We start from the raw sequence: 21,363 nt of genomic DNA on the forward strand, positions 1-21,363 counted from the left end.
CAGTAATTCTGGTATTGTATATTGATGGTTTCCTATATGAAAGTACTCATTTTAGATAAAAAATTTTAACATAGATTCACACTGACTCTGTGTGTCAGTACTGCTTTACCCATCAAACTCACTCCAAGAATAATGTTTCCTCTTCAGAATGGGTTTCTGTCTTCCCTTCCCTATTTGTTTGGTTGGATCTGTGGTATCCTAGTAGGTCAGTTATCAGACTTCTTCCTGACCAGGAATATTCTCAGCGTAATTGCTGTCCGGAAACTCTTCACAGCAGCAGGTAAGCAACAGCCAGAACATTTAAGCACTTGGGAGATATTTCTCCCCTGTCTTTAGGATGCACCTAACTATGTTGTCTGAATCACTCCCCAGGATTTCTCCTTCCTGCAATCTTTGGTGTATGCCTGCCTTACCTGAGTTCCAGCTTCTACGGCATTGTCATTTTCCTAATACTTGCTGGTGCAACAGGCAGCTTTTGCTTGGGTGGAGTACTTATAAATGGCTTGGATATCGCTCCCAGGTAGGATTTGTTTATACACTTTTTTTAAACCTTTAACAAAATAAATGTTGTATATATTTATTGTGTATAACATGATGATTTAAAATATGGATACTTTGTGGAATGGCTAAAATCGAGCAAAGTAACATATGCATTACCTCACACAGTTAGCATTTTTGTGTGTGTGTGGGAACACAAAATTTACTCTTAGGAATTTTCAAGAATATAATATGTTGTTTTATGTTATAGTCACTGTGTTATGCAATAGATCTCTTAAGCTTATTCCTCATATATAAATAAAGTTTGGTATCTTTTGGCTAATATCTCACTCCCAGTGCCTAGTAATCACTATTCTACTCTACTTCTGAGTCCAATTTTGTAAGATTCCACATGTAACTAAGATCATGCAGTGTTTGTCTTTCTCTGTCTGACTTATTTCACTTAAATTAATGTCCTCCAAGTTCATTCAAGTTGTCACAAATGACTTGATATCCTTCATTTTTAGGCTGAATAGTATCCCATTGTGTATATTATCACGTTTGTTATCCCGTTCATCTGCTGATGGACACTTAGGTTGATCCTATATCTTGGCTATTGTGAATAATGCTGCAATGAACATGGTAGTGCAGGTATCTCTTTAGACATTCTCACTTCATTTCCTTTGGATAGACACTCAGGAGTGGAATTGCTGGATCATATAGTGGTTTTAGTTTTAATTTTTTGAGGAACATCCATACTGTTTTCCATAACTGCTGTACTAATTTATGTACCCACCAATGGTATGCAAAAGTTCCCCTTTTTTCCACATCCCCACCAACACTTATCTTTTGTATTTTTGATAACAGACACTCTAATGGGTGTAGAGGGATATCTCATTGTGGTTTTAATTTGAATTTCCTGATGATTAATGGTGTTGGGCATTTTTTTCATACACCTGTTGATAGTATATCTTTGTTTTTTGAGAAATGACTATTCAGGTCCTTTGCCCATTTTTTAATTGGGTTGTTTTCTTGTTACAGAGTTTGAGTTCCTAGTATTCTTTGGATATTAACCACTTATTATACGTACAGTCTGCAAATATTTTCTCCTTTTCTTCAGGTTGTCTCTTCACTCTGTTGATTGTTTCTTTTCCTGTGCAGAAGATGTTTAGTTTGATATAATCCCATTTGTCTGTCTTTGCTTTCAGTGCTTGTGCTTTTGTGATCCTAACCCAAAAATCATTGCCCAGGTCAAAGTCATAGAGCTTGTCCCCTGTGTTTTCTTCTAGTAGTTTTAGAGTTTCAGGTCTTATGTTTAAGTCTTTAATCCATTTTGAGTTGATTTTTATATATGGCATGAGATGAGTCTAATTCCATTCTTCTGCATGTGGATACCCGGTTGTTCCAACAGCATTTATTGAAGAGATCATCCTTCTTCCATGGTGTGTTCTTGGCACCAAACTGTCAAAAATCAATTCACCCTAAATGTTGGATTTATTTCTGGACTCTCTATTCTGCTCCATTGGTCTATGTATCTATTTTCATTCTAGTATCTTGTCATTTTGATTATTAAAACTTTGAAGTATATTTTGAAGTCAGATAGTGTGATGCCTCCAGTTTTGTTATTTTGGCTCAAGATTACTTTGGTTATTTGGGACCTTTTGTACTTCCATAGAAATTGTAAGATTGTTTTTCTATTTCTGGGAAAAATGTCATTGGAATTTTGATAAGGATTACATTGAATCTTTAGATTGCTTTGAATTGCACAGACATTTTAACAACATTAATTCTTCCTATTCATAAGCACAGGATATCTTTACATTTGTTTGTGTCTTCTTCAATATCTTCCACTAACGTTTTAGTTTTCATTGTGGTCTTTCACCCATTCAGTTAAAGTTATTTTAAGAATTTTTTTCTTGTAACTATTATATATGGGATTGTTTCATTGATTTTGTGTGTGTGTGTGTGGATAGTTCATTGTAACTAGGGAGAGTTTTTAAAAATCTTTTTCTTTCTTAGATCCAAGCTCTCAAAAGCATTTTTAAAAGTCGTTAGTTTTTGTATAAATTTAAGGTGTGCAAATATAATTTTGTTAAGTGGGTATATTATGTAGTGGTGAAGCCTGGGTTTTTAGGGTAACCATTACCTGAATAATGTACATCGTACATATTAACTAATTTTTTAACCCTCACCCTCCTCCCACTCTTCCAAGTCTCTAATGTCTGTTATTCTACACTCTGTCAATATGTATAAGTAATTTAGTTCTTACTTTATAACTGAGAACTTGCAGTATTTGGTTTTCTGTTTCTGAGTTGTTTTACTTAAGACAAGGGCCTCTATTTCCATCGATGATGCTGAAAAAGACATTATTTCATTCTTTTTTATGGCAGAGTAGTATTCCATTGTGCATATGTACCACATTTTCCTCATCCAATCATCTGTTGATGGACACTTAGGTTGATATCTTTGCTATTGTGAATAGTATTGCAATAAACACATGAGTGCAGATATCTTTTTGATACAATAATATCTTTTCCTTTGAGTAGACACCCAGTAGCAGAATTGCAGGATCTAATGGTAGTTCTATTTGTAGTTCTTTGAGAAATCTCCATACTGTTTTCCATAGAGGTTGTACTAATTTACATTTCCACTAACAGTGTATAAGTATTGCTTTTTCTGTGCATCCTCATCAACATCTGTTGTTTTTTGACTTGAATAATAATAATTCTGACTGGCATAAGATGCTATTTCATCATTGTTTTAGTTTGCACTACCCCTGAGGATTAGTGATGTTGAAAGTTGTTTTATATGCTTATTGTCCATTTGTATGTCTTCTTTTGAAAATGGCTACTTATGTTCTTTTCCCACTTTTTTAATGTAGTTATTTATATTTTGTTGTTGTTAAGTTGGAGTTCCTTGTTAATTCTGAATTTTTCTAAAAAATATTCATTTTATTTCAATAGCTTTTGAGATACAAGTGGTTTTTGGTTACATGGATGAATTGACAGTGGTGATGTCTAAGATTTTAGTGCATCCATCATAGGAATAGTGTACATTGTACCCAATATGTGGTTTTTTATCCCTTGCCTCTCCTCCCATTTTCCCCCCTCTGAGTCTCCGCAGTTCATTATATCACTCTGTATGCCTTTGTATACCCATAGCTTAGCTCCCACTTATAAGTGAAAACATATGGCATTTGGTGGCAAACATATGAAAAAATGCTCCACATCACTAATTATCAGGGGAATGCATATCATAACCACAATGTGATACCACCTTACTCCTGCAAGAATGGTCATAATTAAAAAACAAAATAATAATAGATGTTGGCGTGGGTGTGGTGAAAAGGGAACACCTTTACACTGTTGGTGGGAATGTAAACTAGTACAACCACTATGGAAGACAGTGTGGAGATTCCTTAAAGAACTAGAAGTAGAAATACCATTTGATCCAGCAATCCCACTACTGGGTATCTACCCAAAGGAAAAGAAGTCATTATATGAAAAAGACACTTGCGCATGCATGTTTATAGCAGCAAAATTTGCAACTGCAGAAATATGGAACCAGCCTAAATCCCCATCAAACAATAAGTAGATAATGAAAATGTGGTTATATATATATTATGGAATACTACTCAGCCATGAAAACAAACAAAATAATGCCATTCACAGTTACCTGGATTCATTTGCTGCAGTTTCCCTGCTTTTATAGCTCATTTCATGCTGGAATTGGTTCGAGCTTCCAGGATTGGCCAATCATAGTTGCTTGTAAACTAGGCTTCTGGTTTCCTTGCCTGAGTATTGGAAACAATTTTGTAGGTCAGTAGCTCTAGGCCTATGAGAGTAAACCAGGTGAACAAAGCCCTTCAATTTTTTATTAACCCCAAACAGTTCCCATTACCAAAACATATCACCTTCTGAATTTCTCAATGGAACTTACATATTTTCTAATTCTACTGGGTTTCACTCTAAATATAATCCCATTTTATTAACATCATCGTATCCTTTACTACTAAAGACAACCTTTCTGACTCTGTCAGAAAGTTGTGGTGGTGACACTGGAAAGTTGCCTATATTCATATACTTTCTCTAACATCTGAATGGAATTTGAGAAGTAGGAATTTGCAAAATGAGCAGTCATCTCTCTTAAATTTCATTCGATTAGGTTGGCATTTCCTGCAGTATTTGTACTACTTTACATTTGTGTATTATTCTTTTATGTATAGATATTTTGGATTTATTAAAGCATGTTCAACTTTAAGTGGAATGCTAGGAGGACTGATTGCTTCCACTTTGACTGGATTGATCCTTAGGCAGGTAAGAAACATACAGACATGTAGTTACTTTTCCAATATTAACTGTATAGAGAAAGATTATGCACAGGAAATATCGCAGAGAAGATGCCAGAAGGAGATGACTTATGAGTTTTTGCATCATATGAAAATAAACTTGGTCAAATCAGGCATCTCTCTAAATCTACAAATAATACAATTTCTATCTCATTATTTGTCAATTAGATATGTAGAGAACTCTTTAGTAATTGGCCATTGGTACAGAAGTGGACTTCTTTTATTTTTAGTAATGAATATGTGGATTGATCAGCACAGGTATTTGACTGGCTGAGTGGTAATATAAGTAACAAGATACAGTTTTCTCAAAGAAAGAATGAAAAATCACAAGTAAATACAGTTAAAGATTGACCAAAATTTGACTATGAAGGCAGACTTCTGTTTTTGCAAGTGTCATGGACAAAGTTAGCTGAAATTTTCCTGTTAAGGACACTTAAAATGCCCTATCAAATTGTAACCGTTATTTTAAATGCATGACTCATCTGCAAAAAAAGTAAAGCAAAAGAATACTTCAGAGATTAAAAATGAAAGAATAGTTTGATTCCAGAGAGGTAAATAACCACTGAAACCACTGGCTGCCTTGGGTGTTTGCCTATCCTGGGTAATCTATGTCTTCAGTTATAATGAACAAGCAGAAGATAAGAGATAATATCCTAAAGCCACTCAAATAAGAGGAGTCAGAATGGAAATGCTGGCATAAATCTGTACTCACAAAGGACTACACCTTCCTACCACTAGCACCATGTGGATCACATATAAACTTTATTTGGAGGAATGCTTTCAACAAAAGGAATGGTAGTGTGTAGATAATTCCTCCAAATGCTCCTTATCCCAACGTTGGGACAGGGAGAGATGGTCTGCATCCACCATGGCCACATTTCCCATAAAGAGGAATCTTCCACCACCACAATGTCTGTATTTATGGTATTAGAAAAGAAGAAAACATCACTAGAATCATAGAAGCTCCCTGGTCAGAGAAGTGGCCTCATTAGAAATGGGGAACACCAGGTGGCCATGGTCTGTTTCCTTCCTCTGAGAATAGTGCCTTTATTCTTCCATTGAGTTCACTCAGGTGTGCAGGGCTAACTTCCAAAAGTTGTTAGTGGAGCTAATTTTTCTGCAAACATCCAAGATGTGGAAGGAAATGTGACTCCAGAACTGTTCAAAGTTGTCTCTGCCTAGTAAGTTAACTTAGACAGTTCTCATCTGCCCCTGCCTCAGCTTTAAAAGGAGAGAAAAACTGAATACTCTTCTGAGCATTTGAAATTTGAATGAATCAAATATTTGGTGACCAGAAGGCAAGCCTGGGATGTCAATTATTGCAGCTGCAATAACTTTTCTGGTTCTCTTCTTGGGCATTTCCCCACTTCTTTGAAGTTTGATGTATTCTTGTAAGTTATTTTGGCCAATGAAATATGAGAGGAAGTGATACATGTGAATTCTGAGAAGCATTAGAAACCAAGAGGCCATTCTTTCCCTTTGATGCAACAACTAGTATTATTCAGAAGGATGACTGCAAGGCTCCTAATCAGGATCCAGAAATCCAGGTTATATGGAGCATAACTCCTAGCCAACCCATTATGTACCTTTTGTGTAAACAAAAAGCCAAATTTCTGTCATTAAAAGCCACTAAGACTTGAGGGTATTGGTTACTATAGTATAACCTACTCTATTCTTGACCTGTCAAGATCTATCCAGAATGAATCCCAGGAAGAAAAAATGGTAAAAATACAGAATATATGGCATGAGATGGGGTAATCCAGTCAGAAAACCCAACATACAACTAACTGGAGTCCCAGAAGATGAAGAGAGAAAATAGGGCAGAGGCTATGTATGAAGAGAAAATGATTGTTTTCTAGTTTTCCAGAAATACAGAAATTCACATCTTTAAGAAGCCTAGTAATCACAAGTAGGATGAAAAAGAAACCAGAAATTGCAGAAAAGCAAAGACAAAAAGAATGTCATACAAGCAATCAGAGGAATCAGAAAGATTGCCTCCAAATGAGCAACAGATAGACTGGTCTCTGACTTCTCAAACTCAAGAAAGGAAGACAGAACACATTAAAATTACATCTTTGGTCTGCTTAGTGAAAATAACTACCAACTTAAATTTGTAAGCAGTGAAAATATTTGCCAAAAGAAAGACAACATGTTTCAAGCCAACAAAAACAGGGAATTCAATTCACTAATGGACGTTTAAAAGTGTTTTTAGGTTTAAAGAAAGAAAATTAGAGATGCAGGAAAAAAATGAAAAGTGGTAAATAAGCAGACAAATCCACTTATTCACCTATTTGTTTTATTGGGTAAACAAAAGTAATGCCCTGTGGAGTTTAAAAAACACTATATACAAAATATAAAATAAACAATAATAAGAGTAAATAAGTCAAGAGAAGATAAATGGAGCAAAGTATTTGAAAGACTTCATGCTGTCTTGCCAGAGGATAAAAGTACTAAGAGATTGATACATGAAGAAAACATGTTGTAATTTCTAATCTAATAATTTAAAAAATAGAAAAGGTACATCAATTTCAAAGTAATAAAGACAAAAATGAAATGATAAAAGTACCTTATCTAAAAGAAGGCAAAAAAAGTAGAGAAAAAGCAACATAGAACAAGAGGTGCAAATATAAAACAATCAAAATAATTTGGTAAACTAGACGTGCCAGCAGCTACTTTAAATAAGCTAAAAGCTCTAACTAAAAGCAAAAGGCAGCCATATTGGATTAAGAAATGAAGCTTAACTCTGTGCTGCTTTCATATTAATATATAATAAAATATAAAGCAACAGAAAAGTTGAAATTAACAGAGAAAACATTCTACGCAATTTTTAGCTAAAAAGCTGATGAGGCTATGTTGATCTCAGAGGACACCTTAAGACAAACAGTATTACTAGAAATTACAACTATCACTTCATAAAGATATATGATTCAATTCACTGAGAAATATGTATACACCTATTTCTATGTGTATGTATATATACATACACATGTATGTATATTTGCTGTGGGAATTTTGTGTGTATAAATATGTATACACACAAACACACATATATATACACACACATATATACACATACACACACACACAACATGGAACATTTCTCTCTGAGATTGGAGTATGAAAAAAATGCCTGCTGTCACTATTTATTAATACTAAACTTTTTACTATGTCCTAATGAATGAAATAAGACGCAGAAATATGAAAAAAAGAAGAAATATCATTAACATTTTTATAGGTGGCATTCAAAAAAAATCAGAAGATTAACACTACTTATAAGTTATTAGAATTAATAAGTAGGTTTTGGAATTTATAGAGTAAATCTATAAATATACGTTGTTTTCTAAATACCTGAATAAAGAGTGTGAAAATAAAAATTTTAAAAAGGATACTATTTTCAACACCATAATAAAAATCATATATCTAAGAAAAAATTTAATGAATTACTCATATGATCTCCACAAAGAAAACCATAAGTGAGAGACTTGAAAGAAATTTTTTAAAAACTAAGTAAATGGAGGGAGATGCCATTTTTATATACTAAAAGACTCAAAATTATAAATATCTTCTAATTCCCCTAATGAGCTGTAGATTCAATAAAATCCCAATCAAAACCTTAAGTTACTTTGTGGAAATTGAAAAGACTTTTATATAATTGACATGTGTTCACAAAGGGCCAAGAATAGTTAGCTAAGAGAATCTTGAAGAAGACAAACTGGAATATTTGTTCTACCTAATATTAAGATACATTACAAAGCTATGAAAATAAATACCTTATGGTATTGGCACAAGTAGTAGACCAATAGAACTGAAGAAAGAGTGTAGAAAGATCCCACATATATGGACATTTAATTTATGACAGAACAGTGCCTTTGTCGTAAAGAAAGGGCTTATAAAATGGTACTGGGTTAAAGGAATATCATTATGAAGAAAAATAAAATTTAACTTATCTCAACATACAAAAATATGAAGTAGAGGTGGATTGCACATCTAAAAATTGTAGGCAAAATATAAAGTTTCTAGAATATAATTCAGAGGAATATTTTCATGATCTGACAGACAGAATTATTTCTTTAAAAGGGCACTAAAAGCACTAACATAAAGAACAAGACAACAAATTTGACTGCATTAAAATTAAGAACTTCTGTTCCTCAAAATATACCAACAATAGAATAAGTAACCATCAAGTTTGAAAAGATATTTACAACACATACAACTAACCAAGGGCTTTTAATAAAAATACATAGTTACTACAAATCAATAAGAAAATGAGAAAAAAAAAAGATGTAAGTAGGCACTTTACAAGGTGAAATCCAAATAGCTAATAAATATAGTAAAAGACAAATTAAAAATCACAACTTGCTCACACTACACACCCACTAGATTGGTGGTCTATAATACCAAGGGTAAGTAATGATGTGCTGAAAAGCAAAATTAATAACAAATGCTGGAATTGTAAATTAATACAACACTTCTGAGCACAGATATTACCTAGTGAAGCTTAGGTTATGCAATCTTTATGATTCAGTAATTTCACTCCAAGATAAATGAATCTATACACATTGAGGAACATATACAAAAAAAAATGTTTATACTATGAGGTTGCCAGATTTTGAAATAAAAAAGAAAAAACCCAAGAAGATGAAGACTGCCCAGTTAGATTTGACTTTCAGATAAACAAGAAATAATACAGGACTTTGCTTCATTACCAAAATGCATGGGATATATTTGTACTACCAAGTTACTCATTGTTTATCTGAAATTCAAATTTAATCAAACATCCTATTTTTCTCATAATCCTCTCATAGCAGCATTGTTTAAAATAGTCCCGAAGTTCTTCAAAAATGATGAGAACAGGCCAGGCGCAGTGGCTCACACCTGTAATCCCAGCACTTGGGGAGGCTGAAGCAGGTGGATCACCTGAGGTCAGGAGTTTGAGACCAGCCTGGACAACATGGTGGAACCCCATCTCTACTAAAAATACAAAAAATTAGCCAGACGTGGTGGCACGTGACTGTAATCCCACCTACTCAGGAGGCTGAGGCAGGAGAATTGCTTGAACCCGGGAGGCAGAGGTAGCAGTGAGTTGAAATTGAGCCACTGCACTCCAGCCTGGGCTACAGAGTGAGACTCTGTCTCAATGAAATGAAATTAAATTAAATTAAAATAAATAAAATAGTCCCATTGAGGCAACAGTCAAAAATTGTCAGCAACACAAGATGCAAGAGGACAATGGCATAAGAAAACTATTTTTAGGGATACAAGACCATACAATGCCTCACACCTTAGGGGAAATAAACTATTTAGAGAAGTTAAAAAAAAAAACAAAAAAAAAACAGGAGATATAATCAGAAAATGAGTGGAAAATAATAGTATCAATTATCTTGATTATATTTTCGTTATCTTAAAATTAAGGATAAAAGAAAAGAAAAAAAAAAAAGAAAGACTATCCATAATAATCAATAACAAAAAGTTTTTAAGAAATGCCAAAACAGGGCCAGGTGCAGTGGGTCATGCCTGTAATCCCAACACTTTGGGAGGCCGAGGTTGGGCGGATTGCTTGAGCCCAGGAGTTCAAGACCAGCCTGGACAACATGGCAAAACCTCATCTCTATTAAAAAAAAACAAAACAAAAAACAAAAATAGAACATTAACTGCAAATGGCGGCACGTGCCTGTAGTCCCAGCTAGGAGGCTGAGGTGGGAAGATCACCTGAGTCTGGGAGTTCGAGGCTGCAGTGAACCATGATTGTGCCATTGAGCTCTAGGCTACAATACAGAGTGAGACCCTGTTTCCAAAAAAAAAAAAAAAAAAGAAGAAAGAAAAGAAAAAAATAAATGCCAAAATATGAACTGTTTGTTTGCATAGGGATGGGTATGGAGACAGAAGACAGGACCAAAAGGAAATGAGAGCCTGCCAAATATTAGCCCTATTATGAAAAAGATAAATGTTGATAAAATGTATACATCTTTTTCAATTTATACAGTTCAATATGTATCTACTATAAATAGATATATTTAGCTATGTATTCTTAAATCTCTATAGCTATATCTTTTGATCTACCTATCAAGATAGCTATTTCAACTTGAGCATGCATCTGAAGAATAATGTTTAAAGAGTAATACAGATAACTTTTATAAACCAGTAGAAGAAAACTCATTCTCTTCAAAATGAATCCAAAACTTAAAAAAAAAATAAAGCATTGCAATAGAAAATACGAAATAATATGGGAGCAATAAATCTTAACAAAATAATAGTGACGATAGATGAAAGTGTGTTAAATTTGCCAATTAAAATACAAAGACATTCTTTATCTATATAGGCTTATATGATACAATAATATGTCGGCTACATAAGATACCTTGAAAAGATGCAGAAAACTTTGAAATAATAGATCAGATTGAAAAAAATCAGTTAATTTTGAACTATAAGAAACTAGTAAACTTAATATCTGATTAAAATAGAATTTTAAACAACATGTATACAGTAGAAAGATAAAAGTGATTATTTTTATAGAGTAAAATAATTACATTTTGGCTATGTATAAGTGTGTTTTTCCATATTTGTTAAGTGATTGAGTCTACATTATTTTTAACATTACATTTTAAATGTTACAAAACAAAAAAACAAGGGCAATAATTTACAGTTACTTTGAATTTTAATTCCTTAGGATCCAGAATCTGCCTGGTTTAAAACCTTCATCTTGATGGCAGCCATTAATGTGACTGGCCTAATTTTCTACCTTATAGTTGCTAAAGCAGAAATTCAGGACTGGGCTAAAGAAAGACAACACACACGTCTCTGAAGGTGAGAAGTGATCAGATTAAGGACAATTTTTGAAACTGGGAATTCAGGAGAGAGAGGAATTAAGGATGACTCCTCAGATGGGGAGGAATAAGGGGCAGGTTTGGAAAAGAGGAGACCATGTTAAGCCTGAGAATATTAGACATCCTGATGGAAATGGCTGTGGGACTCTGTGGGGATGCTATGGCTGGAGATATAAATTTGGGAGGCTGGGACTCTTTAACATCAAAAGGTGAGGATGAAAAAGAGAAGTTTGCAAAAAAGACTGGGAAGGGCCTTCAACGAAGTAGGAAGAACAGTTGTAAAATGGAGACTCGAAGTGAAAAAGGTTGAGAGCAAGGACCTTTGGCAAGTGCTGTAATATCAAGACATTAAATTATATAAGGTCTAAGAATTTACAAATGGGTTAGGCAAGAAGAACTTTAAAGGTAACCCTGACTAAAATGATTTTCAAATGAATGATGGAGACAAAGAGTCCATTAAGGTGTGTTCAAGGCATGATACTGTGCTTTGCTTATGTCAGCTCTATCAGTGGTAAATAAATGGTAGGAGAAATGTCTCTTTGTAGAATTATTTTGGCTAATGCATAAATAAGAATTGATAGATGTGGAATATCCTTATTTTGCAACCCTCAATAAATTAAGAGATCTAGGTGTTGAATTTCAATGATCATTAGTATCACAAAAAGAAAGGCATGAAGACATTGTATACCTTCTGATGAAAGAACACCCCACCACTAATGTCTTGCTAAGAAAGTCAAGCTGAATCTCATCAAACCTTGTATACAGCTACCATTTTGGAGGAAGTACAGAAAACAGAGAATATGTTTGACAAAATCTGAGTGTATCATTAGCAAATCTAAACTGTAGGAGATTTTGTAGGTCAAAAGGCTCAGGTTCTTTAATAAATAAATTACATATAAAGAAAAATAGGGAGGCCGAGGCGGGTGGATCATGAGGTCAGGAGTTCAAGACCAGCCTGGCCAAGATGGTGAAACCCCGTCTCTACTAAAAATACAAAAATTAGCCAGGCGCGGTGGCAGGCACCTGTAATCTCAGCTATTCAGGAGGCTGAGGCAGGAGAATCTCTTGCACTTGGAAGGCAGAGGTTGCAGTGAGCCGAGATCACTGCACTTTAGCCTGGACAACAGAGCAAGACTCCGTCTGAAAAAAACAAAAATGGGGGTAGAAATGGATGCTCTAGATTAGAAAGAACTTAAATGATAAAACAAATTTTTAAATATTGGCAAAATGAAACACTATAAAAGTATACATGTGGGTGATAAGTCTATAAAGAAATACAGACAAATAGATTATTATAAATGTCAAAGAAGTTGTTACTTTTAGGGGCAGGGAGGGACCATTTGAAGAACTTCAGGAATCCTGGCAATATTCTATTTTTCATGTCCAGGCTAGTGATTACAAACACTTATCCTATAATAATTCATTGAGCCAAATATGTGTGCAATTTTCTGTGTCTCTGTGTTTTATTTTATAGTATGAAAAGAGAGATCAAGAGAGAGAGAATATGGGCTGAGGAAACTGAGACAGTCAGGATAGGCATTCCTATAAAGGAAATCAGAGAAGTGGTGTGGTAGCTGTAGAGGGATGTAGAACCAAGGAGGGTTTTATTTGTTTTTTGTTTGTTTCCGAAGATAGATGCAATAGCATATAAGGTGATGGTATAATTCAGTAATGAGGTTCCACAATGTAGGAGATAAGGCAAGATGACAGAATTAAAAAGTACTTGACTCATCCGGAAAGGATGTAATTCAAGCACCACGACTCGGGTTGGCCTTGGGCAGAAACCTAGAGCTTATCCACAGTGGCAGAGAGAAGGCAGTGTTGTATATGTGATGAGTTAGTACATAGGTTGGCATCTCATCTGTGCAATAAGCAAGGAGGTTCTCAGTTAAGAGAGAGGGGCTGAGAGACAAGGAAATGAAGAAAACACATATTGGTAAAGAAGGTAAAATTATCATTATGAGCAGCTGATATGGTTATCTACTTAGAAAATCCAAATGGGTTGACTGGAAAACTATACAAACAATAATGAATTCAGTAAGTATCCTGGAAAATTTATTGATAAATATTATATTAATATTAATCAATAAATTTTTCACCTTAAACAAAAATAGCCAGTTAACAAATTTATTGGAAGAAATGATCCAAATGATGTTTGAAGAAATTTAAAAAAAAAAAAAAAAAAGGATCTCACTGTGTTGCCCAGGCTGGAGTGGCATAATCATAATTTACTGTAGCCTCAATCCCCTGGGTTCAAGTAATCCTCGTGCCTCAGCCTCCCTGGTATCTGGGACTATAGGCATGCAACACTACACCCAGCTAAAGGAGGAAAACTGATAGTGTCACTCAAAAATGAAATTGAGTCAGTATTAAATTGATCCAGTATTGCAAGTACTAAAAATTTCCATAATGGTGTACTCACAAAAATTTGCCAAGATGCAAGCATAACTCAAGATTGTTGATTTAGAAATGGCAAAAATCTGGATATGGAATTAAGCATGTTTGTCAATGCAGCCTTAGTTAATACATTTTGTTTAAGTGAATGGAATATAACCAGTAATTTAAAAATACAAAAGCTTGTCTGAATATTTTAATGTAGAAATATCTGAGATTGTCCTTACAAATAAGCATATAACAGCACTAGAAAATATCCCATAGACATTAGCAAAGGTTTATCCTCTATTTCCAAGGCACAGAGTGTAGCACAGCTATGAGAACAATCACTTTACTTTATTCAGAATTCATAAATCTTATTTGTTTTTTATATACTTGACCTATTAAATTTGAAAGTTATACCAAAGTTTTCCATTATTATTTCTATCCATTTTTCTTTTTATGTCTGCTTTGGCAGTTACTATTGAATACTATATTCTGATGTTACAATTTCAAAAAGATTTTGATGAGTATATCTTAATTTGAAATTTACTTTTGACTTTATAAATTTATGAATCCTTCCCATTTCATAATTTTTACTTTTAATTTACTTTCTGATGTTGATATGACAACCTTAAATTGTGGGTGTGGGTGTGTGCTTATTTTAGATTCCCTGGAATACTTTTGCATTGCCTTTAAATTCCACCTTCCTGAGTCATTTTATTTAATGTTTTTCTTACAGAAGGTATATAGCTGGGTTCAATTATTTCACCCACTTTGAGAGCTGTCTCCTTTGTATAGATGACTTCAATCCAACTGCGTTTATTGTCATTACAAATATACTTCATTTTCTAGCATCTTATTTTCTATTCCCTTGAAAAAATCCTCCATATCTTTTTGGTCCTTTTCCTCCTCCTGCCTCCTTGCCTGCCTCTAGTAATTTAGATTTGTAGAATATTTTAAATTTTGATTGTGCTTATGCTCTCTAACTCTTCTTTGAAAATGTATTCATTTTTTCCATTTACATGCTATATTCTTTTTCTGCTTTTTTTCTCCTTCCAAAATATCAAACACATTCAATGTTTCTAATTATTTTTCTTTGGTTCAGGCTAATTCTACGTAAGCCTGTAATTCCCCAAAGATGATGTGGGTAGAATTTCCTCCATTCTCCTTTCTGTTTATCTGGTTGCCCTTGGCATCTTTCCATCAGGCTGGCAGTGGAGGTTTTAAATTCTCATTTTAGATATTAGGCTAAATGGCAGAGGGGCTCTGGGAACACCAGTATGAATAGTGCCATAGTGCAGGAGGTATTCTGGGCCTTGCTCTTTGTGTTGCTGTGCTAATGGTTGTTTCTTCAACAACCTGTATCCTCATGGCTGTCAGTCATTCAGCAGCACACAGGCATTTTGTTCGTGGAATCAGCAGTATTTTACCTGTCATTCTCAAACTGACACATTGCTGCAAAGCTGGTTACCTTACAACTTTGCCTTGTAATTTTAGAGGTTGGAAGAAAATAAGCAAAGGCAGAATAATGGCCTTGTGTTTCTCCTGTAGCCTAGAAGCCATTGCCAATATGCCTGGTGCACCAGGATTGCAAAGGTCCATTGATTCCCAGATGCCCTGCCTCCTACCCAGCCTCACCCAGGAGGAAGTCGCTTCGCAGTCCTGGAACTGCTGTTTCCACCTCTGTCTTCCCTCTGAATGTACCGAGATCATGAGTTTAGTACACAGCTGTGAGCTGATTTCCAATGTCACCCTTTATTTTGGCCCTCAGTATTCTGAATTTATTATAGCTAATAGTCCTTGTTGATTTGGGTATGAGGTAGTTCTCTAGGTTTTGTAATGTTCTATTTTTGTTTCTTTACATTTATTTCAGTGGATCCCAGGGACAATAGTTGAATAAGGGGCATGCATTTTGCTTGTGGTAGTTCCTTTACAGCAGGGCTTCTCAATCTCTTTTGTGTAATAAACCACAACTCAGAATATAATGTGGAGGATTCTAAAGGAGATTAATTATGTTGAAATAGTTATCAAGATACTAAAAAGCATGTTTATGATAACATGATTAGTATTAGTGCTTTAGTTTTAAAATAATATTGAACAAAACAAAATATTTTGAGATATTAGTAATAATTGTCTGAATAAAAGTTCTCTGAAAAGAAATTTAGAGGAAAGAGGCTATCCCAGTGAACAGTTTGTGAACTATGGAGAGACAGATTTAAGGTGCAGTCTAAAGAACAAAAAGAGAGTTCATCGTTTATAGAGAAAGTTCCCTCCCAGGTTCCCACTCAGGTCCACTTATGCACATGCATGATTCAGATTTGCTTGGTTCTGAGAGGCTGACACTTGCTGAATTCTGATTTGTCAACTCAGGCCACAGTCTATTTGTTGGTTCAGGCATATAAACAGGAACAAGCAGCTATGAACTAAGCTATTAACTTAGAAGGTGTGTGGGTCTTATGAAAACTCAAAGTGCATGTGTGACCTCTAGTCAGCAAATGACTGCTTGGCTCTATTTTGATTTTAAGCCCATTTAGCCAGTCAGCATCCAACTTGAAGGATTTGTTCTTTCATGGTTCACAATTGTAATGTCACAGGAAAATACCTGTGATTTTTATTAATATTTAAGTCCTCAGTATGACCACTGTTGTGATGTATTGTCTACATTAATAATGGAAGGAAATGTTAAATTTTAGTCAAATGTTAAGGAAATAAAAATGTAATTTTTCTCTATGTAAATTCACAGACCCTAGATTAAGAATCCCTGCTATCTAGTATTCATTCAGACAGTAAATAAACATATTTAAGCACTTTTGTAGGTGCTGGGATAGAGCAGTGAGCAACATCGTCAGGACTTCAGTGCCTAAAAGAGCTTCACATTTTGATAGGGGGAAACAAATAGCTATATTTAAACAGGATAATTCCACACACTGATATACTAAAAAGAACATGAAATAGGGTAACACAATAGAGCATGTTCAGGAGGGCTGTTTTTGCTGGAGGTCAGTGAGTATTCCAAGGATGAAAAATAATGTGCCTCTTTCGCATCACTGAAGTCTCAACACAAATGTCACCTACTGGGCAAAATTTGTTCTCACTTGAACCCAGCTCTCACTGTTCTATCCCAGCACCTGTAAAAGTGCTTAAATGTATTTCTTTACTGTCTGGATGAGTATCAGAAAGCAGGGATTCTTAATCTAGGGTCTGTGAATTTACATACTCTGGGAAAGAGTATTCCAAGCATAAAAAATAACCAAGAAAAGTAATCTGGGATGGGAGTGAGCTCAGTATTCCTAAGAGGGAGAATGAAGGGCAGCATGGTTGGAATCTTGTGAGTAAAGAGAGATAAACTGTGTAAGTGGTTGAGGTTAAGTGGTTAATGTAGTGCTTCCAGGTCATGGCAAAAGCTTGGTTTGCATCCAGTTCTGTCTATAATCAAATCCATTGGATACTTTTGAGACAAGTGACTTTCCTGATCAATGATTTATAAAGATCTTTTTCGCCACCTTCTAGAGAAAGGACTTTAGGAAAACAAGAGAAGATGCAGGGAGACCAGGACAGAGGCTGTTTCAGAGGTTCAAGTGAGAGATGTAGGCAGGGGATATGGTGAGAAGCAGCCAGATTCAGATGAGTTCTGGAGGTAGAGCAGGCCAGACAAGGCAGGGAGATTGTGAACTATGCAGAAAGAGAAGAAACAAGGATAGGACCTAGATTTTGGCTTTAGCAACTAAAGAGTGTTTATTACTGAGATTGGAAGTGTTGACAGGGAGGAGGATGGGGTAGGATTTTGTCCACATTAAATGGAAATGTTTCAGAGATCAAAAGGAAGGCTCTGGTTTTATAGCAAAGGTTCCTGCTCAGGTTCTCATCCAGTTCCTTTATGCAAATGAAGGATGTTGGGTCAGCATGATCCTGATGGGGGTCTTTTGCAGACAGTTGTTAAAACAGGCTAGAACAATTTTAAAGGGGAGTCAAATGTATACCCCAAATATGTGGAAGATCATTAAGACTTGTAAATAGAGCACAAGAGGGATCCTATCCTGAGGGAAGCTGGCTGGAAAGATCTAGAAATTGGAAATTTCACCCAGTCATTCCAGTCAGTAGGCTTTATGAAGATGTGCTTTTCAAAGATTTGAGGATCTTGGATGTTTTGAATTCAGCCTGACTGGAAGTATTTGCCCAGGTGCAGATGAAAGTGTTAGTGACAGCCCAAACACCATCTTGTGCAGTGAGAACATAGTCTAAAGTAATGTGATTGTCTAGGACCACACGAGTAAGGGAGTCTCAGGATCTGTTATGCCCTTATTGCTCAGGCACTGGAGTGGGCAATTCTGTAAACAGTGCAAGAAAAGTTTCTCTTTGTATATTCATTCCAAGCAGAACCTAGTCCAAACCAGGATCCCAAAAATCTTCCTAACCTAGCTCCTTCATTAGGGTTAGCCTTCCCAGGCAAAATACATCCTTAAGAGTGTCCACACTGTCATTTTTATAATCTGAGGGCTTGTTATCAGGGTAGTCATCAATTATTGATAGAGCTCTTTTACACTTGGGATGCAACAATGATGCTTCTAGGGGTTTTAATAATTGTGATGGGAGCAATGATTTGATCCAGAAAGCAAATGCCTGCATTTGTTCATGTCCTGAGACAGGGATAGGAAAATTCTTGACTATGGTAACTGGAGCCAAAAACATAGCCTTTGTGGGAACACAATTTCCTGAGAGGTTATGAAAATTCAAAGACCCATTTACAGGTGAGAGAGAGGAGAGAATATGGTCAAACCAAGTGCTAGTCTTAGGTAATAACAGAGTGGATGATCAAACTGACAGACTTGGAAACCCATGGGAAAGGTACTGGCTATCAAGATGTACCAGTATACTGAAGAAGGCACTACAAAGGTCAATAGCTGAAAAGTATTGGCTTAGTCAGGAACTACTGGGTGTTGAGGAATGACTATGTTATTGACAGCCCTAAGATACTGGAAAGATTGCTATCCTCTACTGTTGGGTTTACAGATGGAGACAATAGGAGTATTGTAAAGCCTGGTGCAAAGGACAAGTTTCTTTCATATAAGGTTGTCCATTATGGTCTGTATACGAGCCTGGGCCTCAGATTCAGGGTGTATAGCTTAACACTGGGGAGGGGCTTATTATGGTTTACCTGAATCTTGATCAGAGGTGCTGAATGCGTGTGACCAACATCAGTATTGGATTGTGGCCTAAGACTCTCGGGCAGCTCCTGGAGAGCAGGATGGACAGCATTGTGAGGTTAACTACACAGATGGTAACTGGAGTAAAAGCTGTTTCTGTGGCAAAGTCTCCTGGTGAGGATAGCTCAAACATTATTTCCTCTTTTTGAGAGAAGGAAATATGGGTCTAGTAGGTTTCTAAGCCTCTTCCTAGGAGGTACAGAGAGGCCAATGGGACAATTAAAAAACAATGACTGCCAGTGAAGGGTCTTAGTTGGAAGGGGATAGGCAAAGATTTAGGGACCATGATAGGCTCAGCCCAGCCATCCGAATGAGTTCAGAACTACAGGAAGGGAACATTGAAAGCAGGCCAGGGCTAAGGATAGATGGAGTAGCCCCAGTGTTGGCCAGTGCTCTAACTAGTTTGCCCCCAATTCTGATATATAATTCCTCTAGCCAGTTAATTTTAAGAAGGAGAAATCCCCTGAATGTCCCAGAGCATTCCTTGATTGGGGGAAGAGTGCCAGGGGACTTTATTGGGATTTAGTTTTAGCCAAATATTGGAAGAAATTAGAGTAAAATATCTACTGTATTCTACAGGCAGACAGCAAGAACTTGAAAACAATACACAGGGCTAATAACAGGTATACTTTAGTTTTACTTAGAAGCATAACATTTTCTCTCCACATTGATCATACAGAAAACCTCAGATTTTAGAACCTCTTGAGGCTAGGAAGTCAAACCAAGCTAGGATTTAGATTTTACTTACAATCTTAGAGTTCTTGGGCCTGCCAGGAACATTTACTCATTCACTGTAAGGCTGGTAACTCTTGAAGCCAAGCATTTATGTACATTCTTCAATATGACATTTCAGTTAAAACTTTGGTAATAAAACTAATGTTTCCAATTGTATACTATTTATAAAGAGGGAGAAAATTTTATTAAACTCAGATAAATAAAACCAGAATACTCACAGTTTCTGAGTTTTGAAAGAATCAAGTAGAGAGTAAAAGCAAATGCTTCCACTTTTGTTCACAAAAGAATATTTTACCAAATTAATGAAAACTATAGATAGCTGACGAAAGAAAATTTCCTTGAATATGAAAAACAAAACATATAAGTAAAGAACCAACAATGTTTTAAGTAAAAGTCATTAAAAATTATCCTTATCAATTATTTAGTTTCAGGTAATTTGTTTCGCTTGATCTTGATTAACAGTTTCATGAAAAGCAATTCTGAACTAAAGCCAATTGAAAATGCTACCAAAGCATAATTTATTTTTATTATTTGTTTATTTTTTTTGAGACAGGGTCTCCCTTTGTTACCCAGGTTGGAGTGCAGTGGCGAGATCATGGCTCGCTGCAGCTTTGACCTCCCAGGGCTCAAGCAATCCTCCCAGCTCAACCTCCCAAGTAGCTGGGATGATAGGCCTGCACCAACATGTCCAGTTAATTTTTTGTATTTTTTGTAGAGACAGGGTCTCACTTTGTTGCCCAGGCTGGTCTCGAACACCTGGACTCAAGTGATCCTCCAGCCTCGGCTTGTGTTGGGATTACAGGTATGAGCCACTGTGCCGAGCTCCAAAGAATTTAAAACATTAACTGTGAATGACAAAATCCCCAAACAGCCATGGTCAAAGATCTGATGGGAGTTTACAATTGACAAAGGAATCTGGGTATTTCTGTGGCATACTACCATTTAACATAATAATCATAATCGTGAATGATAACACATACCATGACAAACCAGAATTTTAGGAATCTCATACAGTTTTGGAACATATTTTAATAACACATTTACAAAACTAGAAGTTAAAGAAAGCTGAACATCTCTTTTTTTGACAATGTTTCTCTATGATTTACAAGCCTAATCATTTACTATGTCTACAAGATAAAAAAGACTTAATTTAGGATTTTGATGCTGAGGAAACCCGCCAAAGATGTCAAAAGTTTCAAGGTACTTGATGAAACAGAATCATAGGTCATGACGAGATAATATTTATTCATCTAACTGGAGTGATAATCAATAGACTTCAAAAGCAATAGAGAAAGTTCCATGGATGTAAAAACCTTAATCCTTTTAAAGCTCAATTTTCCTAAGTAATCAAAAATCTATTAAGGACAACATGAAGCATTGGAACTTATTTTGGTAAAAC

General features: G+C 35.5%; 1 protein-coding gene across 2 annotated transcripts in view; it reads left to right on the forward strand.

The window, feature by feature from the left end:
- The window catches only part of SLC17A1 (solute carrier family 17 member 1), a 57,728-nt gene that overhangs the window by 19,515 nt on the left and 16,850 nt on the right, over positions 1-21,363 (forward strand). The window contains exons 9-12 of one of the 2 annotated variants that reach the window (XM_023209722.3): positions 148-280; positions 373-520; positions 4,703-4,793; positions 11,493-11,629. In XM_023209722.3, coding sequence (XP_023065490.1) covers positions 148-280; positions 373-520; positions 4,703-4,793; positions 11,493-11,627 — 507 coding nt within the window. In that variant the 3' untranslated portion in view covers positions 11,628-11,629. Of the gene's footprint in view, positions 1-147; positions 281-372; positions 521-4,702; positions 4,794-11,492; positions 11,630-21,363 lie in introns of those variants that run through there. The other variant, XM_023209723.1, reaches the window with a different exon arrangement.

This window comes from Piliocolobus tephrosceles, chromosome 5, assembly GCF_002776525.5.
Source record: "Piliocolobus tephrosceles isolate RC106 chromosome 5, ASM277652v3, whole genome shotgun sequence".
NCBI classification, from domain to species: Eukaryota; Metazoa; Chordata; class Mammalia; order Primates; family Cercopithecidae; genus Piliocolobus; species Piliocolobus tephrosceles.